Genomic DNA, 19,769 nt, shown 5'->3' on the forward strand with positions numbered 1-19,769 from the left:
TTATAAACTCTTCTGGATACGAACTGTCCCTTACTACAGTATGTAAGGCACTTAGTGCAGTGGGGCCAACTGGGGGTATTTAGGCACTACTGTAATACAAATAATTATTAGTACGGTGGCATATTTTAGTTTTTACCAACAGAAGAACCAAAAAAAACCCCAAAAAACACCATCAAGAAAACCATGATTCTATGCTGACAAGAAAGTTTAGTCCATCCAAATGTGACATTTAAACATTTTTGCTATTTTGTCTATACAACTTCATCAATTTCAAGCTGCCCCAGTTCTTATTTCTTGTCCTGATGGGATTCTCCCTTTCCATTTCTCTCTCTTCTCTGTGCCCCCTGGTTACAGATGCACATGTGCACCGGCACCTCCCTGTTTCCTCGTATTTTAAACATCTATTTAGGTCTAGTTGGTAAATAGCCCTGATGGCACCAGCTGTTGTACTTTAGTCAAAGGAGAGCAGTATGTTTGTTTGTTTTCCCCCAAGCATATTGAGGCTTTACAAATTATTCTTCTTGAATTTTTAGGTATCATAGTTTGTTGGGATTCGGAACAGTTTAAAAATAATGTTTCATCTCCATGCATAGTCCTATTTACCATGCAAGTCAGATTTTTGGGAAGGCACAACAAACACTCTACTGTCTTCAAGATGATATTAATGCTTTCTTAGGGTTTTGAGTTATTTCTGTAGCAATAGTGTAATTTAACAAACAAAATATAATGTAGTTCCAAACCAAAGTGCTGAATTCTGTTTTTCATCCTACAGTGTAACTTTGAACAATTGGGTTGCATATATGAGAGGTGAGACTTAAACTTCTAGAATACCAACAGAGGATGGTTCTGCCGCTGTTCAGAAGCTAATTCCCTCATATTGCTGGGGGGGGGGGGGGAAGGTTTTTTGTGTCATGGGAAGATGTTGGTATGGTCTTTTATGGGTTTTTTAGATCTATATTATATAGCATAGGACAGCTTTCCTTCCTGAGATGGTGGCTCAGAGGGCATCAACTCTCCAGTGTCTCATGTGGTGACACCCATAGAGCACACAATTCAGACCCACAATTCTGCTACTCCCTGTACCAGACATTAATGGTCCATGTCCCCCTCATCAGCCAGGCTCAGAGCAGCCTCTTGGTAGGCCCATCCCTGCTGCCCACCACCAGTGTGCAAACCCAGCTTCTGCTGGCAGTTCAGCACCACACTGGAGCACCCATCAGTGCCAGCTATGGGGTAGGTAGGTCAGCAAATATGGTTCCCAGCCTGACTTTTTTTGTCTTCCCCACACGCGGTGGGTCGACTCTGGTGCCGCTGTCAGGATATGATGCACTATGGGGACCCCCACACATTCACAGTGGCATTTGTGGCTTTCTAATGCCAATCGATAAAAAGAGAAGTAAGGACAACGTGGGGAAATACAGACAAGTCAATACCCAGAAAGACAATGGAGCAAATCATTAAGCAATCAGTTTGCAAACACCTAGAAGATAATAAGGTGATAAGTAACTGCATGGGTTTGTTAAGAACAAATCATGTCAGACCAACCTAATGGTGCCTAACGGTAATAAGTCTTACCGTTTGGATGGGGGGAAGCGGTAGACATGGTATATCTTGACTTTAGTAAGGCTTTAATACTGTCTCGCATGACCTTCTCATAAACGAACTAGGGAAATACAACCTAGATAGAGCTACTATAAGGTAGGTGCATAACTGGTCAGAAAGCTGTTACCAGAAAGTAGTTACCAGTGTTTCACAGTCAAGCTGGAAAAGCAAATTAAGAGGGGTCCCCCGGTCCAGTTCTGTTCAATAGCTTCATAAATTATTTTAGATAACAGCATAGAGAGTACACTTATAAAGTTTGCAGACGATACCAAACTGGGAGGGATTTGCAAGTGGTTTGTAGGATAGGATTACAATTCAAAATGATCTGGACAAACTGGAGAAATGATCTGAACTGAACAGGATGAAATTCCATAAGGACAAATGCAACGTACTCCATGTAGGAAGGAACAAACAGTTGCACACATACAAAATAGGAAGTGACTGCCTAGGAAGGAGTACTGCGGAAAGGGATCTGGGGGTCATAGTGGACCACAAGCTAAATATGAATCAACAATGTAACGCTGTTGCAAAAAAAGCAAACATCATTCTGGGATGTATTAGCAGGATTGCTGTAAGCAAGACTCGAGAAGTAATTCTTCCACTCTACTCCACGCTGATTAGGCCTCAGCTAGAGTATTGTGGCCAGTTCTGGGCACCACATTTCAGGAAAGATGTGGACAAATTGGAGAAAGTCCAGAGAAGAGCAACAATAACAAGTAAAGGGTCTAGAAAACATGACCTCTGGGGAAAGATTGAAAAAATTGGGTTTTAATATGGAGAAGAGGAGACTGAGAGGGGACGTATCAGTTTTCAAGTACATAAAAGGTTGTTACAAGGAAGAGGGAGAAAAAAATTTCTCATTAACCTGTGAGGATAGGACAAGAAGCAATGGGCTTAAATTGTAGCAAGGGAGGTTTAGGTTGGTCATTAGGAAAAAACTTCCTAACTGTCAGGGTGGCTAAGCTCTCAAATAAATTCCCTAGGGAGGTTGTGGAATCTCCATCATTAGATGAACAGATTAGATGAACACCTGTAAGGATGGTCTAGATCAGTAGTTCTCAAAGCCGGTCCGCTGCTTGTTCAGGGAAAGCCCCTGGCGGGCCGGACCAGTGTGTTTACCTGCCGCGTCCGCAGGTTTGGCCGATTGCGGCTCCTACTGGCTGCGGTTCGCCACTCCAGACGAATGGGGGCTGCGGGAAGTGGCGCGGGCCAAGGGACGTGCTGGCTGCCCTTCCCGCAGCCCCCATAGGCCTGGAGCTGCGAACCGTGGCTGGTGGGAGCCGCGATCGGCCGAACCTGCGGGCGCGGCAGGTAAACAAACTGGTCCGGCCTGCCAGGGGCTTTCCCTGAACAAGCAGCGGACCGGCTTTGAGACCCACTGGTCTAGATGATATTTAGTCCTGCCATGAGTACAGGGGACTGGACTAATGACCTCTCGAGGTCCTTTCCAGTCCTAAGATTCTATGATTCTCCCCACCATAGCCCATAGGACGCACTGTCTCCTCTCACCCAGAGTCTGTGTGATCCTGCTCCATGTGAGGAATCATTTTCAACTCCAAGCCTGGTTAATGCTTTTTCAGTAGTAGCAGTGCTTCCTTACCTACTGAGCCACAGTTCTTTGGGGATTGTTGAGGTTACCCCCGTAGTTGTACCAGGGAAGCCAGAACCTCAGAGTTTAGGAAGAAAGCCCTCGACAGATACTTACCTTGGTGTCATGATTTTGGCATTCTGAATAAAACCTTTTCCCAAGATAGGTACCTGTACTAGCATGATTGATTTTACACAAATTAGCATATATATACTCTCTGTATAGGTAGACCTACCATGCACTAGAAAATATAGCCAGAATAAATTCCTCTGGTCAAAGTATAATGGGATTTGGGTGATTAGCATTTGTCTTAATAATAAATAACATTTTTGTTACTCCCTCTTCCCTTTTCCCTTGTATCACTCTTGCCCTCCTATCCCCCCAAAAAGTATAGCATGTAGTGTGTCCTGAACTCTGACTGTTTGACTTTGAAATGCCTTGCGTCTTAAATCTCAACCTAGATGATGTTATTTTCCCGGCATGAAACAGCCAAGTCTTTGAAGTGCCATAAATCTGTATGGCCTTGTTAGCTTTGTTCTTACCATGAAGGAGAATATCTTTATAAGCACATACAAGACAACTTCATGGTCCTGAGGCAGCCTTCTTCTGCAATTGTATGTCTTCAGAATGATTTTTCTTGTTGCAGTTGTTTGTTCTCACACAGATGATAACAATTTTTTGTTGGAGTCTCATAATTTCTCTAAACCTATGACCTAAAAAAAATAGAAGTTTTCTTTGGGTTGTGGAGTTGATGCATATGGATGGCTGCTGGCAAAAAAAAGATGAGTTTTTCTTATCAACTAGTATAAATAGAGGCTTTGAGCACTTTAAATTTGACTGATTGCAAAAATCCAACCCTTAAAATACTGCTTGTGCAAATACTACAGTGAATGTTGTTTCTAAAGATAATCATGCTATTCTACTTTTTCACAAGCCATTCATTCTCACTGCACCAGAGTTGAACTCCGGATCCCAGAATTATCATCTCCTCAACCCGGCTGTGTGAGCTGTCACTTTATAATCCCACTTCCTGTACCCTGAAGGGTTTAGGGAAATGATAACAGGCTGTGAAACCTGGTCTAGCCAAATATGTCCTTATCACATTGCCTACAATGCTTGTTTTCATCATATGGATTAGCAAAATGGCTTTGACATTAAATTTCAACGTTAGTTTTGAGGACAAAGGTCAATTGTTTGGCAAAGAAATGTTGTTTTCAAAAACTTCTAACTGCAAATTCAGAGTGAAAAGGAGTATTAAAGAGAGGTTAAAGGTCTGATTTAAAGCCACAAAAGGGGAAAAAAAAGATCATACAGAGTTGTTAATCTAGGCTGATGCTCAAGACTTAACATGTACCATGGTGTTTTAGAAAGGCACAGTGACTTGAATTAATGCTGTAGTTTCCATGTTCTCTCATAACTTGCAGCATTCATGATAATTCAGTCTTCTAAACAGAAACTGCCTGTATGGTCTGGGCAAGTTTTTAAGGCCACCAAAATCATGACCTAAAGAGACAAGTGCTTAATGTGCACTTAATGCATTGTACCACCCTGTACACTAATAGGTGCATTTCTAAATACACCACGCTGTTCGATTCACAGACCAATGGTTTGATGGTCTCTATGCCTCTCCTTGTTCCACCATTATGGTTAGGTTTGGAAGGATTAGCTTTTTAACAGTAAATCTCAGTTAACGTCAATTTCACCACAATACAAACCCACGAAAAAATATTTTTATTGATAATAATCTAAATTTACAGATAGACAAAGTAAGAAAAATGCTGCCTGAGAACTTATTAGTTTGTTATGAGCATATTTACTTTGTATATTTTGACATGCAATGTTAACTGTTTGTATTTTAACAGTTCTAGAACTTTAACTTTTACACTTGAATATCAATGCTCTTGCAACAAAAAGAAAATACAGCAGGTCACAGATGGCTCAACAATCTCACCCACAACACTAGCTGAACTGTCCAGGAAGAAGCCCAGATACCCTAAGAAATGGTCGTCCTCCTCAGCAACCTCCCAGCCAGCGTCATCTTCAAAATGCCTGTTTTGACCCAGTGGTTGAGGGTCACGAACTATTTGCCATTCCTGATCCTACATAGCACCTATTCCCTCCCACCATTAGGGCGATTATCCGTCCCATTTCCTACCTTCCTGGGATCCTATCAGCTCGGGTGGATGGATCCTGGAGGTGATTTCTCCAGTTCACCTCCTTACCACCCTCCTGCCCTGTTCCTCCTCAGGGACACCTCTCACAAAGACTTCTTAAGGCAGGAAATACAGTCCCTCCCTCTCCCAATTGCTCTGGGGGCAATCAAACTTGTCCCACCGGACTTCATCACGGAAGGGGTTCTATTCTTGGTACTTCCTCGTCCTGAAGAAAAGCGGGGGATGGAGATCCATCCTGGACCTCAGGACTTTAAATACCTTTGTCCACTCCCAATGGTTCAGAATGGTGACTCTAACAACAGTAATTCTCTCTCTGGATCCAGGAGATTGGTTTGTTTGGGAGGTTATTTATGTATGTATTTATTTATTTACAGTAGTGCAGACAGAGGTCACTGTTGTTTGCACATGCAGTGTTCAGTGGAAGAAGTTCTACTAATGTGTAGAATGTGTTCTACTAAAGTGCTGTCTTCCAAGATTGCTGCCTAGGAATGAAAATGGGGACATTCATGAGCAAGATCAAGTTTTTGATAACAATTTACAGTGATTTTAAATGGCACGTATAGAACACACAGAGAAGGAAACAGCAGTTACCCCCCTTTGCAAGAGAGTATTACTTTTAATTCCCCGTGGCAGGTGACCTTTCAGATTGTTCAAAATAGGCCTACTGCAAGTTTTCCTATATCGTTCTTCTGCCAGTATTGTACTTGGGACATAAGTAAGCTCAGTTCTTTGTGTTCAGCATGCATACAGAACAGACTAGCAGAAATTGCACATAATCTTGACCTGTTCTGATCAAAAGCCAGCTGATGTACTCCATCAAAAACTAGAAAAGTTTGTGATGTGAATGAATGCCTTTTAGAATCAGTTGAAATTGGTTCATTTTAACTGAGGACATAAAATCGATTTAAACCTCTTATTTTTCTCTGAGATGAGAAGGTCAGTATGTTAACCCATCTAGTAACTCTACTTCCTCTGCTGATGCTGGAGGGTCTGTTAAACATCTACAGTTAATGCACTGCTTCACTTCTAGCAACCTCAAGTTAAGAGAACTTGGATGATGTTCAGACAGGGTGATCCATGTCTTGTTTTTAAATTGGCAACAAGACTCTGTTAAATGTTGCAACTATTCTTTATAAGGGGAGCAGAAGAGATGATTATCTGCACTATGTTATTTGACTGTTGCTAAATCCCAAACCATGAGAGGAAAACTCAAAAGTTATGCTCCATGTTTTGTTGCTGTGTAGGTCATGAGGGAATGGGAAGAAGCGGAACGCCAAGCAAAGAACTTGCCAAAGGCTGATAAGAAGGCTGTTATCCAGGTAAAGAAAAACACAATTACAAGCAGACCAATTGGGGTTGCAAATAAAATATGAACCACACTAATTGTGGTATAATTTGGAAGCATATTTGTGTTGGGGAATTATTATTTTCTGCTTTTACTGTTGCACTTTTAGCTGTCAGATATCAGTCTGTGCTTTTATAGTTAGCAGTTGAATTGCAGTGGAGAGACTCACAATGTACAGTGTTACCAGTGTAGGGGAAGGTTTTCAATGAGAGTAGGATAGATCTTCAAAAGGAGTTAGGAACCCCATTCCCTTAGGCCACTTTGACCATCCCAGATGTAGTGAGTAGTTACACCAGAATTGTAACAGTATAAACTTTTGATACTGTGTATCTTGGTTCCATGTAGAAATGGGCAAATAGGTTTTGGGAGGTTGGAATAGGAACCAACCTCACTCAAAACAAACCTTCAACCAAACTGGAAATTATCTATTTTTCTTTCTGAAATATTGGAAATGTTTGGAGGGCCTGCATCAGGGCAGAGGTTTCACCAAATTTATCTGAATATGCTAATAGAATGAAAGGAAAGCATTCCCCCTCCACACCTCTCCAGATAGCACACCAACCACACACAAAAACCTAGCCCAAGTAGAGCTGCCTATAATCCAAAGAGCCAGAGACTCCTTTGGGTCCACTGGGGCCATTTGAATTAATGTGGTAGGCATTCATATACTTCCAGGTTGGTTTCAGTGTAGCATCACAAGACAGATACAAATCAAGAACCAGAGTATTACTTATTAAATCCTGCAGTCTTGCTCAGTGTCTTTTGTCCATTCAGACTTTTTCCAGCTCGTGGTCATTTTTTGTTTTCTAAGTGACCAATGTTAAGTAAATTTCTGATGTCTCATTCTGTTGAAGGGGGAATTATTTTTCCCCCATATATATGTTCATATATGTTCAGGATAGTCAGAAGAGCCTGAGAATCTCCGAGGGCAAGGTGCCTACTCAAATCAAATGCTTCCTGCACTGAATCTGATCACCTTGAACAGGATCCTAAGACTCACATGAAGGATTCATGTGTTGTCATGCTGAAATAGGCAAAAATATTTGATTGGTTAATATGGCCAGATGATCAGACATGGTGAGCACCTAAGCTCCCATTTTAAGCCAGTGTGGGGAGGGTTCAGAAATTGTACAGATCAACACACTTGGCTGTAGTAAAAGCCAGGTCACTTCCATCATTTGTAGAGAAGGATTTTAATGCTCTGTGCAAAAGGTACTTATCCTTGCTCTGCCGAGCTCTTTAACCATTATTCTACTATTGTTCTTTAAACATGCAGCATTTCCAGGAGAAAGTGGAATCACTGGAACAAGAAGCAGCGAATGAGAGACAGCAGCTAGTGGAGACTCACATGGCCAGAGTGGAAGCCATGCTGAATGACCGTCGCCGCATTGCTCTGGAGAACTATATCACAGCTCTGCAAGCCATCCCTCCCAGAGTAAGCAGTATGCCACAGACTTCACCTGCTATGTAGAAATCACATTAGATATCCTAGAGAGAAGAACGCACCAAAGTACAATTCCCCTCTATAAAGGCACAGAATAACATTTTCTTTTCCTTCATGAGAGATTCACTAAGGATGTTGCCCAAAATTTGCAAACCTGGATCCCTAAAGTTATGCTCCTTAATCTGCATTCAGGCACCTGATACTAAAAGTGACCTGAGCTTCAGAAGTTGAAAGCACCCACAAATCCCAACAAAGTAATAGTTAAGTGCTACAGTGTGGTGTGCAAACAGTAAGACATAAGATGTCTTTTCCATCTCAAAGTTTTGTGATTTTTGTGTGCTTAAATATTGGGATGCTGGGGGACAGAGCTAGTTTGTGAGAGGATTGTTGGGCATTGACTTCAGCTCCAGAACAGAATCTTAAATATAGTAGATGTGCTAAATATTGTTGTTGTTAATTGTGATATAAACACCAGTTTCAAGATGTGGATTGGATGGAATTTTTAATTAATCCATATTTGTAATGACTAAATGTAGTCCAAAAATTGTAGGTCTTGTGACAGGGTCAGGCCAGATGGGTACAAAAGAGTGCTCGAAGGTAGATACATTCGTTCCAGGTTAAGCAGGTCCCTTTTCCCTAGGTAAAATAACAGGGATTATTCCAGAACACTCAAGAACTTTCTAGAACTAATTAAGGCAGGCAGGCTAATTAGGACACCTGTAGCCAATTGGGAAGCTGCTAGAATTAATTAAGGCTAATCAGGACACCTAGTTTAAAAAGGCTCTCACTCCAGTTAGTGAGGTGTGTGCAAGGAGCTGAGAGTGAGAGGGCATGCTGCTGGAGGACTGAGGAGTACAAATGCTATCTGGCATCAGGAGGAAGGTCCTGTGGTGAGGATACAGAAGGTGTTGGGAGGAGGCCATGGGGAAGTAGTGCAGGGAGTTGTAGCTGTCACACAGGTGTTACACAAAACACTATAGACAGCTGTGATCCACAGGGCCCTGGGCTGGAACCCGGAGTAGAGGGCGGGCCCGGATTCCCCCCATCCCCCCAACTCCCTGTTGGATACAGGAGGAGTTGACTTGGACTGTCCCACCAGAGGGGAAGGTCCCTGGCCTGTCCCCCCCGACCCACTAGCTGGACCAGCAGAGACTGTGGGGATTGTTGTTCTTCCTTTTCCCCATGCTGGCCAGGGATAAGGTTATCTGAGGGAACGGCAGATTTGAGCCACGAAAGTGGCCAAACTGAGGGCTACTGTGAATCTCTGAGGCGAGCAAAATCCGCCAATAAGCGCAGGACCCACCAAGGTAGAGGAGGAACTTTGTCACAGTCTGTATTTCCCAGAGAAAAATGAGCCCACTCAGAGTTTGTGGAAAACAGTCAGTCATTTTATATTTTACTGACACTAGATGGAAAAACCCTTAGGGCACTGACAAGATTTTAAGTCAATTGTACAAGTTATGTAGAGTTAGAAGAGACAGATTCAGCAACTTTCCACTTTTTGGAAAGTGATGCAAGTGATAAATTTGGAAATGCATCCAAAGCATTCATTAATCTGCCAGAGCAGAAAAAAAAGACAGTCGGAAATATATGGCTACTGAGATTTTGAAACAAACATTCCTCCGCCACCACACATTCTTGTGGTTAAAAGTCGTCTAAACAATTCTCTGATGTGCTAGAATGTTGGTGATGATGACCAGGAGTTGGGCTTATGTAAGAAAGAGGTTTAACCTCTCTTATTTGTCAGAATAGACTGTCAGAGAACCTCTCCCTGATGTCACTTGAGTAGGATGGTTTCCTTTATGGAAAAAAATCCACTTTGCGGGGGAAATTCCTCTTTGGAAGGAAAACTGCTTGTCAGCTGGATTGTGTGAGAGACTGTCACTACTTAACCACAGTGGTAGGAAAGACTTAAAAGCTGGGCTTCCACTTTCCATTATTGTCCGTTGTACAACACAAGGCAGAAAACAAAAATTGCTGCAAACAAGTCTTTCAGATAGATGATTAATGTGCAACAGCATTGTAGTTATAACAATAAATATTTTTAAAATGAGGAATACTGGGTTACAGGTGAAAACACAAATCTCAAAATCACAGAATTTGAAGATGCTAGGGTTTGGGTTTTTTTGGTTGGTTGGTTTTGTTTTTAATTAACCAGTTAATATTTCATCATCAGCTTTAACTCAGCCCCTCTATTCCAAAATCCTGGTACGCTTGTTTATCCCACAGATACAGTTGTAGAACCCTGTTACCTGGCACTTAAAGGAAACTGAAATCTTCCCAGTTACATATATAAATGATGATGGTGAAGTCTTTTGTAGGCTCCTACAACTTGAGCACACCTTTTTACCCTGTATCAATTAAAAGGGGAATCTCAGGCCTTTCTTATAAAGGCTTGTAATGTATATCCTGTATATTTGGGGTGAATGTGGAAAAGTGTGATTCCTGGTATATGTTTTGGAGCATGGGATCTCTGATTAATTTTGACAGGATGAAAAGACATGCAGTCTGTGGTGTGGTAGTGGATGGTGCAGGGTGTTGTGCAACCATATATTAAGAGTAAGATGTGACATGTTGTGGCCTCTGACTCGTATCATAAGGATAGTGAAAAGCCTGGTCTCCAGCCCTTAATTAGTGGGTAGGTTAGCAATTTATAGATCAACACACAGTTTCCTTTGGGACAGTGTGGTCAGTAGCTCACAGCTAAAAGTTACGTGGGGGTAGTGCTTGAGATAAATCTAATCATAGCTTTTCTATTGATTTACTGCATGGCCTTGGGCAGATCACTTAACATCACTGAGTTTAAGTTTTCCTCTCAGTAAAACGTGGATAGCATATCTGCCTTACAAGAGGATTGTGAGGAATAAATAAACTTCTAAAGTATTGGAGAGCCTCCAATGAAAGGAGTACAAAGGAGTAAATATTTTAGTCTAGGTTTTTGGAGCAAAGTAACTAATGTGCAGATATGGGGTCAGCTCCATGTCAAAAAGAGCTAAATCTTTTCCTACTTAAAAAAAAAAAAAAAAAACAACTATTGGGACTGACAACCTGTGTCATCCTTTGGACTGTTGTGCTGAGTAATGTGGATTTACACATCACGGAAATGGGGATTTAATGGTATCTTAAAGTTGTCCCTGAACTAGTTACAGCAAAAATCCCACAGTACAAAAATGGATGTGTTTAAAGAGAGTCAGCCCTGCAACACAAAGCTGTTGCCTCCTGGAGATGTTACCATACAGAGCCTCACCGTGATCAAATGGAGGCTGTGAGGGATGAACAGCAGCTCTGAGGTTTTTAATAGTTCACCTGCCAGTTTTGTTAATGGTGCTATACTTGCCTCCACCATTTTTTCCCCCTCGTTTCCGTTACAGTCTGTTGCCAATATCAGCTGAGATGTGTGGTTCACAAAGTGCAGCAAACAAATGATGACTGCAGTAGCAGGGTCTGTTTTGTTTTGTTTTGTTGGACAGTGGCTGAGAGCTGAAGGATAGTTAGTTATGTGTGAACAATCTGTCAGATGAATTTGGCCATGTGAGTGTTCGGATGATCTTCTGATTCATGAACAGCAATACCATCAGAATCCAAATATCAGTCCTCTTGCACTCCCTGAGGCCTTTGTCACTAGCAAACTGAAAGGAGTTTGGGCCTGAGGAAATCAAACCTTCTTTGTTTACTGCTAAACAATCTTTGCCGAGAGGGAATTCCCCTCCAATAACGCTTTCCAATGATAAGTCAAGCACTGTGCTATTTTGTTAATATACTCACTACAGAAATAAAGAGTAAACATTTCCAGCAATATTTCCAACTAATATTGAGTAAATAAGAGTAAATATTTCCAACTAATAACTTAGTTTGCCAAGTGAGGTAGCCAGATTCTCTGAGGGAAGGTATGAGAGAGCATTTGTGTTTAAATTGGAAAACAAATGGCTGCGTTTCATTGCAGTTCCTCCACAGAAGAATGTGAATCCCTGGTGCACTGGCTAAGGTGTGAACTTTTTGTGAATGCTTACTGTTAAGATACTGGCAGCAGAGAGAGAGAGAAGCAAGTTCGGGTTTGTGATAAAGCTGTTTTGAGCTTTTTGTTTGCAGGGTAATTTTCTTTAGGCCTGTGCAACGTCTTTCTCAGATAGATGAGAGGGTCACAAGCAATACACGTTGTCGATATTGCTTTTATATAATATCATAAATACATTTGCTGCTGCAAAAAGACTTTCAAAGAGAAGATAATGTAGTGAGGAGGGGCAGTGAACTGGGACTCAGCAGATCTGGGTTCAGCTCCTGGCTCTCCCCAGTCTTCTTAGTGAACCTGGGAAAGTCAATCTTGCTGTGTCTCAGTCCCCCTTATGAAAAATTAGGATAATGCTACTCTCATACCTCACAGCAATGCCATTAATAAATGGTGGGGTGCTGTGATACTACAGATAAACGCCTAGCAAGGCATTAGACCGGAGGTGGGCAAACTACAGATGTGGCCCGCGAGGCCCTCCTGCCCGGCCCCTGAGCCCTCAGCCCCTCCTCTGCTGTCCCCCCTCTGCGGGGGTGTGGATAGTGGTCGGGGGAGTGAGGTGACAGGGAGCAGAGGGTGGTTGGATGGGGCAGAGGTTCTGGGGTTGGGTCGGGAACGGGGGGGTTGGATAGGCGTGGGAATCCCGGGGGGCCTGTCGGAGGGCGGGGCAGTCAGGAAACAGGGGGCGTTGGAGAGGAGGTGGGGATCCCGGAAGGGGGCGGTCAGGGGACAAGGAGCGGGGGAGGTTGGATGAGTCGCAGGTTCTGAGGGGGGAAGGAAGTGGGAGGGGGCAGGAGCCAGGCTATTTGGGGAGGCACAGCCTTCCCTACCTGGCCCTCCATACCGTTTCTCAACGTCGATGTGGCCCTCAAGCCAAAAAATTTGCCCACCCCTGCATTAGACATTCCCAGCACAAGGCTGAATAGGGAAAAGAGTGACAACACCCGGACCGGGGTGTGGGGGGAGAAGGTTAAAATTAAAACAAAAAATGGGAAGAAGGAAGTAAAGAGATTATAAAACAGGAGAGAACAGTTTGGATGCTGTCAGACAAGCACAGTACAGTTTTATGTGCACACGTGTATACACCCAGACACTCACGTTCCATGCTATCGTCTTCCTTGGCCAAGGGCACCCTAGCTGGTTTTGGCATCTTGCACATCAGTGCTGAGGAACTGGAATTCAGTAATGGTTTTATTTTGTGCAGGACAGATTGGTATAACTGCAATATTTTTGAAGTAATTGTATACCACAGTACAATCCCAGCTACATAGATGTTCTGCATGGTGACCCAGCATTCAGGAAAACAGAGAAAGTACAAAATGGAGTCACATAGCTCAAGGCTTATTTAAGAACAAAACTAAGCAGAAAATTGAGCAAGATAGTGCAATTGAAAGCAACATCATGCAAGCTGTCCAAAACCTCAGAGCTGATCCTTGTCTCAGATTCTTTGTGCAGCCGAGCTGTTCTGTACTTTGTTGCTTTTGGAAATGGAATGCAGCTGTTCAGTCTCCAACCTCAAAATGTTGCACTGGTTTGCACTGCTCAGTGGTATTACTACAGAAAGGAGGATTGATGTCAGGTGGTGTTAATATGTAACTACAGCTTAGATAATCGGTCATTTTGTTCTTCATTTTGCAAATAAAAAAAACCAGGGGAATACATAGTCATAATTCTCTGAGTAGGTTAGCTCAAATATTTGTTCGTTTTATTTTTCACACGTACATCGAGTTTAATAGGCTTTCCCTCCTTCCCCCCCCACCCTCTCCCTCACTTTTCCATTTGATCTAAATGGCTACCTTTGGCTTCCTATGTAAAAACTTGTTTTTCCCCTCAAGTTCACAGGGTAAAAGAGAGAAAATTTAAGGAAAAAGTTCTGAGGCTCATTTTCCCACTGGCTTGTACACTTTGCGCAGAGGGTTTAAAATGCTACCGCTCTGATTTGGAAATGCTTGGCACAAGTGTAAATCACGGTCCATGGGATAAGGCCCTGAATGTCTATCTGAGTTTCAGCTGCCATGTTGTTTTTGTTCAGTTGCTTTAAGAAGACTATAGTTTGTGCTTTTAGGGCAACACAGCTCACTTGAAGAAGGTGGTAGGGCTCTCTGCACGATGGGATAGAGTTTTGGCCATCTCAGTGGGAGAGAAGGGCATGTGAAGAGGCCTCTCCCTGAGCACTGCAGGTCTTTGCTGAACCCAATTAGACTGCTGTGGGAGTAGACCAAAGGGGGAGGGTCTTTTGTATCTGCAGTTGCACTGATCCAGTGATCAAAATGCCTGGAGTCAGAAAAGAGGGGCAGCAGCCACTGTTCCAGCCCATAGACCCACCCACCTAACCCCACAGATGTGGAGTTTTTTGCACAAAGCCCCATTATGGGATTTGTGCCAGGAGGAGTAGGTTTCAGCTTTTCTTTTAAACTGGGTCAAACTTTGAAAATGCTTTTGTGTGAATAAAAACAGACTCCCTTGCATCCTAGATGGTTTGCTTGGTCACATAGTGTAGTCATAATCCTCGGTTTGCCAGCAGGAGAAGATGGGTTTTCGAGGAGCAAACTACTGATGAAACAAAATGGAGCCATGTGGTAGGTTTTAAATAACTTTGCCAGGTCCCATTTTATCTAAAACCCAGATTTCAGAGGGAAAGTTTTTTCTAATAAATGTTTCTGGCTTTGCTCCATCTCAATTTCAAGTAAGAGCAAAATTTGCAGGTGTTTTTAATTTTGTAAAACATAGCGAGTTAAGATTCCGAAAAGCAAAACCACAGTTGGTCCAAATCTTGGTCCCATTTTATCCTTCTCTCCGAAAGTCAAGGGAGGTGTAAAGCTGAGAAGATTGGATATAAATTGTGGCATTTTGCCCATGTGTAGCTTAAATAACAATTTTTTTTTTTGTAAACAAAAGTTGCAGATGGAGACCTCATTAAAACCATGTGAAAGGAAACTGCATCCAGGTTTAATTATGTTTGAAATGTTATTTCAGTATGAAAGTCTCTTTAAATATTTGTAGCTCACCCTTCAATAGAGTCTTTCTTGAACACTCCCATGATGATCTGCTTTTTCTGCACCAGACCAGTCCCATTAACTTTATAGTCACCTGATAAAATCCAGCAAGTTAATCATCCTTAGAGGCTAATAAAAAGAAGTAATTGTTGGGCATGCCTCTTGGTTTTTAAGTGTGAGAAAAGTTTTTGATCAAAATGGTGAGGCTGCTCAGAGTTTTGTATGGAAGTTTCCCTAGAAGCTGTTTTTCAAATACACAAAATTGCTTTAGTTGGGTTTTTGTTGGTGCTGTTTTTCAGTGGTCAGTATTCTGGGCTAGCGAAATGGGAGTCAGCTTGTTGTCTGTATCAATCTAGACTAAATGTGATAAACTTCCATTTTCGATAAACACAGTGGAATTGTTGTTTCAAAACACGTTGCACACGAGTCACTGAGATTGAAATGCTGGTTCAATAGCATAGGAAGACAATGTGTTTAAGGGTTGTATAATATTTCTCACCTGCTTGCAACTGTTGTATCAGAGCTCAAATTTCTGATAATGTCTGGTTTCTGGGTCAGGAAAGAGACCAGTGGGACACTTTTCATTGTAATTGCCTCTTGAAAAGAAAATATAAGGGTTTTCATGTGCTAACTTGGTGGGTATAAATAAAGCCAGACTTCGACCAGTTTAATCATTTCCACAGGTCTCCAGTATAGAGGAATCCTTTGGGTACTAAAGCTGAAAGCTAGAATAAATGAGAAAAAAAAAGGGGGGGACTAAATGTCAGGATATAAATTAATAAAATTCCCTTTATGGACAAATGGCAAGGAGCTGTCAACACTGACGAGAGTAAAATCAAACTAAGGCCTGCTTGGTATGGTGAAGATTAGTTTAAAATGGAGATAAAGAACTTTTTCTATTTAGGATGTTATAGGAACAGCTTCTGTTACGCTACACTTTGTAGCCTTCTGTTTGCTTCATGAAAGTATTTCATAAATGAATGCCTATAACCGTGAATTCACTTTTATGGGGGTGAGTGTTCTCTCAGAGTACCTTTCATTTATAAAGCTGTTTCATCAAGAAGGGTCTCAAAATGCTTTTTTGGCCTTAGATGTAAGGATCACTTCTCCCACCATTGACGTGCAGCCATTTCTGGGATGAAAATTCAGCTGCTATTGTGCATCAGGAAGATATCAAGAAAAACTTGAATAAGTAAAATTACAGGAGGGATTTAGACAGACGGATTCTAATTACCTGAGTTTGGAATTTGTCCAAGACATTAGAGTTAACAATTCACTCTTGGAAGTGGAAGTGGAAAAAGTTGTCTGAATATTCATGGATTGTTTATGGTCATGAAACCTTTATTTTGCCTCTCATCCAAATGATGGCACTGGCAGTAGCACATCTCCCGCAACTCCAACTTAAGGCATAGATTCAATACTACTATAACTGAAAGGAACAGATGCCGTCTGCCAACTTGTCATCAGAGTTTCCTGCTTCATCTGGACTTTCATTGTGTCTCTCAATTTCCAAACTGTTTTGGAAATTTTAAGACTGCATGATTAAGCACACTTGAGTCAGGAAATTACACAGTCACAGTCATATTTGCAACTTTAACTCTGTCCTTTGTACACATTTTCACAGTATGTAAAAAGACTGTTTCCCAAATAACAGAATATAGACACTTTTTCCTACAACCTTAGGCACAAATGCACTGTCTTGTAATAATGTGTATGTAGGATGAACTGAATGGAAGACCTTTACAAACCAGCTATGAAAACTACAGATAACCATCATTACACAAAAGAAAAGGAGTACTTGTGGCACCTTAGAGACTAACCAATTTATTAGAGCATAAGCTTTCGTGAGCTACAGCTCACTTCATCAGATGCATATCGTGGAAACTGCAGCAGACTTTATATATACACAGAGAATATGAACCAATACCTCCTCCCACCCCACTGTCCTGCTGGTAATAGCTTATCTAAAGTGATCATCAGGTGGGCCATTTCCAGCACAAATCCAGGTTTTCTCACCCTCCACCCCCCCACACAAATTCACTCTCCTGCTGGTGATAGCCCATCCAAAGTGACAACTCTTTACACAATGTGCATGACAATCAAGTTGGGCTATTTCCTGCACAAATCCAGGTTTTCTCACATCCCCCCCACCCCCATACACACACAAACTCACTCTCCTGCTGGTAATAGCTCATCCAAACTGACCACTTGGATACTATTAATTTGGATACTATTAATTTAGGCTTAAATAGAGACTTGGAGTGGCTAAGTCATTATGCAAGGTAGCCTGTTTCCTCTTGTTCCCCCCCCCCCCCCGATGTTCTGGTTTAACTTGGATTTTAACTTGAAGAGTGGTCAAGTTACTCTGAAACCTGTCATCATTACACAGCTAAGTCTGCAATAATAAGGCTAACAGTTAAAATTGACTGGCCTGTGGTAAATTTTGTAGCTGAATTACATTGTAGTTAACTGTCTCATCATCTGAATTGGACCAAGAAAAACAGTGCTGCTGAGTTGGTGGAAAAATATATAGTATTTGGGTGCTAACAGAATGAGTTAAAAAAAGAACTTATCTTAGACTTAGAACTTATCAGAGAGAAAACTTGTCCATAAAAGTATAGACTAGGCCACTCTGGCAATTAATTTAAGTATAAAAGATTATAAATATGATTGTAGAAAATAATGCAATATATATTCTATAATATTGGAGAAATAATATGTGATCATGTAATTAGACTGTACCATACGGAATACACAGAAGGGGACTAAGTTTTGTTTGTTTCTAAAAGGGCAGGTGTTTGAATCTGCTGAAAAGGTCAAGGTAGAAGATGGGCTACTGAGTAGGATGTAGGTGAAATAGTCAAGAGTGCTTGATGAGCACAAGTTATCGTACCACTCTACAATTTATTACATAGATAACCTCAGTTTGTTTGAGTCTGCACACACGCACACTTTTCTTCTTAACATATAGAAAATGTGAGCATGTCCTTGCTTGTAAGAAAGTCTCTGTGCCAACCAATCAGGATTTTCCAGTGTTCTGAAATCAGAATTATACAATATTCTTAATGAAATAAGATGTGTTCAAAATGTTGAGGAATTCGGGATGCTGCTTCTTAGGAGGTAATTTAACATTCTTGTTACTGGATTAAGAAGAGTAGCTGAAAGGGCCAGTCAAGATAAATATAAGCATGCGGATGAGGAAAGTCAATTTGCAAAATCCAGTTCGCTTTCTGATAAAAGTTAAATGAGATAATTAAAAAAATAAGGTTTTGTCAATTATTCTCGCTGGACTGTAATGAAAATTATTCTATAGGGCTCAGACAACCCCTGCTAGCTGCCTTAAGCAGTTTATTAGCTGTTTGGCATATAGTCCTCCAGCAGGTTTTTTTTAGTAATAGTAGTATAGCTACAAATGTATAAAAAGAAAAAAGAATCCTTAAAAATAGGGAGCAGAATTTTCAATTGATAAATACTGTACCCAGTGTTTTTTTCAATAATTATCAACCCTGCAGATTAAATATTAAATATAAGACATGCGGGGCTGACTCAGTGGTCTGGCAGCAGAGCAGTCTTAGGCAGAGGAGATCAGAGTTCAGATCTTGAGATTTAAATGATCAGATAATATCAACATTTTCATTTATGCTTTAATTTGAAGGTCTCTTCCCCCTCCCGATGTAGTAATCCATGCCCCAACATAACAATAATCCGTCCAGCTGTAGGAACTGGTCCTGCATCCCTTCAAAATGGGTAATTCTCAGTGAAGAGAATGGAGTTCTGCATGTGATAGGATTGCAAGGATTTGGCCCGTGCTGCAGACTAGTTTTTGTGGGGTGGATTCAAGATCACTTTAATCCCTCCTTAAAACTCAACTCTGCCAAGACGCCTACAAGATGCTATCTGCTGAGAACAGCTATGCAGAAAGTGAGCCATAACTAATGTTCATTTTGCTAAGACATGCTCCTTTCCCTGTCACCTCATTCTCTGTCTCCTCACCTTCCCCTTGTTTGCTGCATCTACCTAGATTATAAACTCTTTGGGGCAGGTGCTGTCTTTTACTGTGTCTTTGCCCAGTTCCTAGCATGATGAGTTCCTGATCTTAGTTGGGGCCTCTAGTTACTATCGAAATACAAATAACATTGAACTGATCTTTAGAGACAAGTACCACCAACCCATTCTTTTATATGCACATCTCCAGCACCAGCAGTTACCAATTTATTATATTCTGTTTCCATTATCATCCTTGAAAAGTAATTTTACTTTTCTGTGACCAAAATTTTGTTTATAAAACATATAGGTTATTTGTGGTCACAGCCACACCCAAACAGGCAAAGCTGCTACTGTGCTTTCATCGCTTCTTACTAAATTTGACAGCTTTGTCTAGAGTTAAGTTTCTTAAATTTCTGGCATCAGACTGGGGAGGGGAGGGAAAAGGCATGAGTATGATTATTCTTTCTTAGACAACTGAAGACTCTGGAAAAGCAGAACCATCTGCTGTACATTGGATGTTCAATAGACAATATCTCATTTGTTTTGTTGAGCCCAAAGTAGAAATGACCTCACATACCTCCTTTTAGCCAGGGAAGCTTGTAGATTATTTGCTCACAGTTATGCACA

At 41.4% G+C, this 19,769-nt stretch overlaps 1 protein-coding gene across 4 annotated transcripts in view; it reads left to right on the top strand.

The window, feature by feature from the left end:
- The window catches only part of APP (amyloid beta precursor protein), a 295,324-nt gene that overhangs the window by 212,277 nt on the left and 63,278 nt on the right, over nt 1-19,769 (top strand). For all 4 annotated transcript variants that reach the window (XM_073363102.1, XM_073363091.1, XM_073363122.1 and 1 more), the window contains 2 exons: nt 6,609-6,683; nt 7,986-8,144. In XM_073363102.1, coding sequence (XP_073219203.1) covers nt 6,609-6,683; nt 7,986-8,144 — 234 coding nt within the window. The remainder of the gene's footprint in view (nt 1-6,608; nt 6,684-7,985; nt 8,145-19,769) is intronic.

Source organism: Lepidochelys kempii, chromosome 1, assembly GCF_965140265.1.
Source record: "Lepidochelys kempii isolate rLepKem1 chromosome 1, rLepKem1.hap2, whole genome shotgun sequence".
Lineage (NCBI taxonomy): Eukaryota > Metazoa > Chordata > Testudines > Cheloniidae > Lepidochelys > Lepidochelys kempii.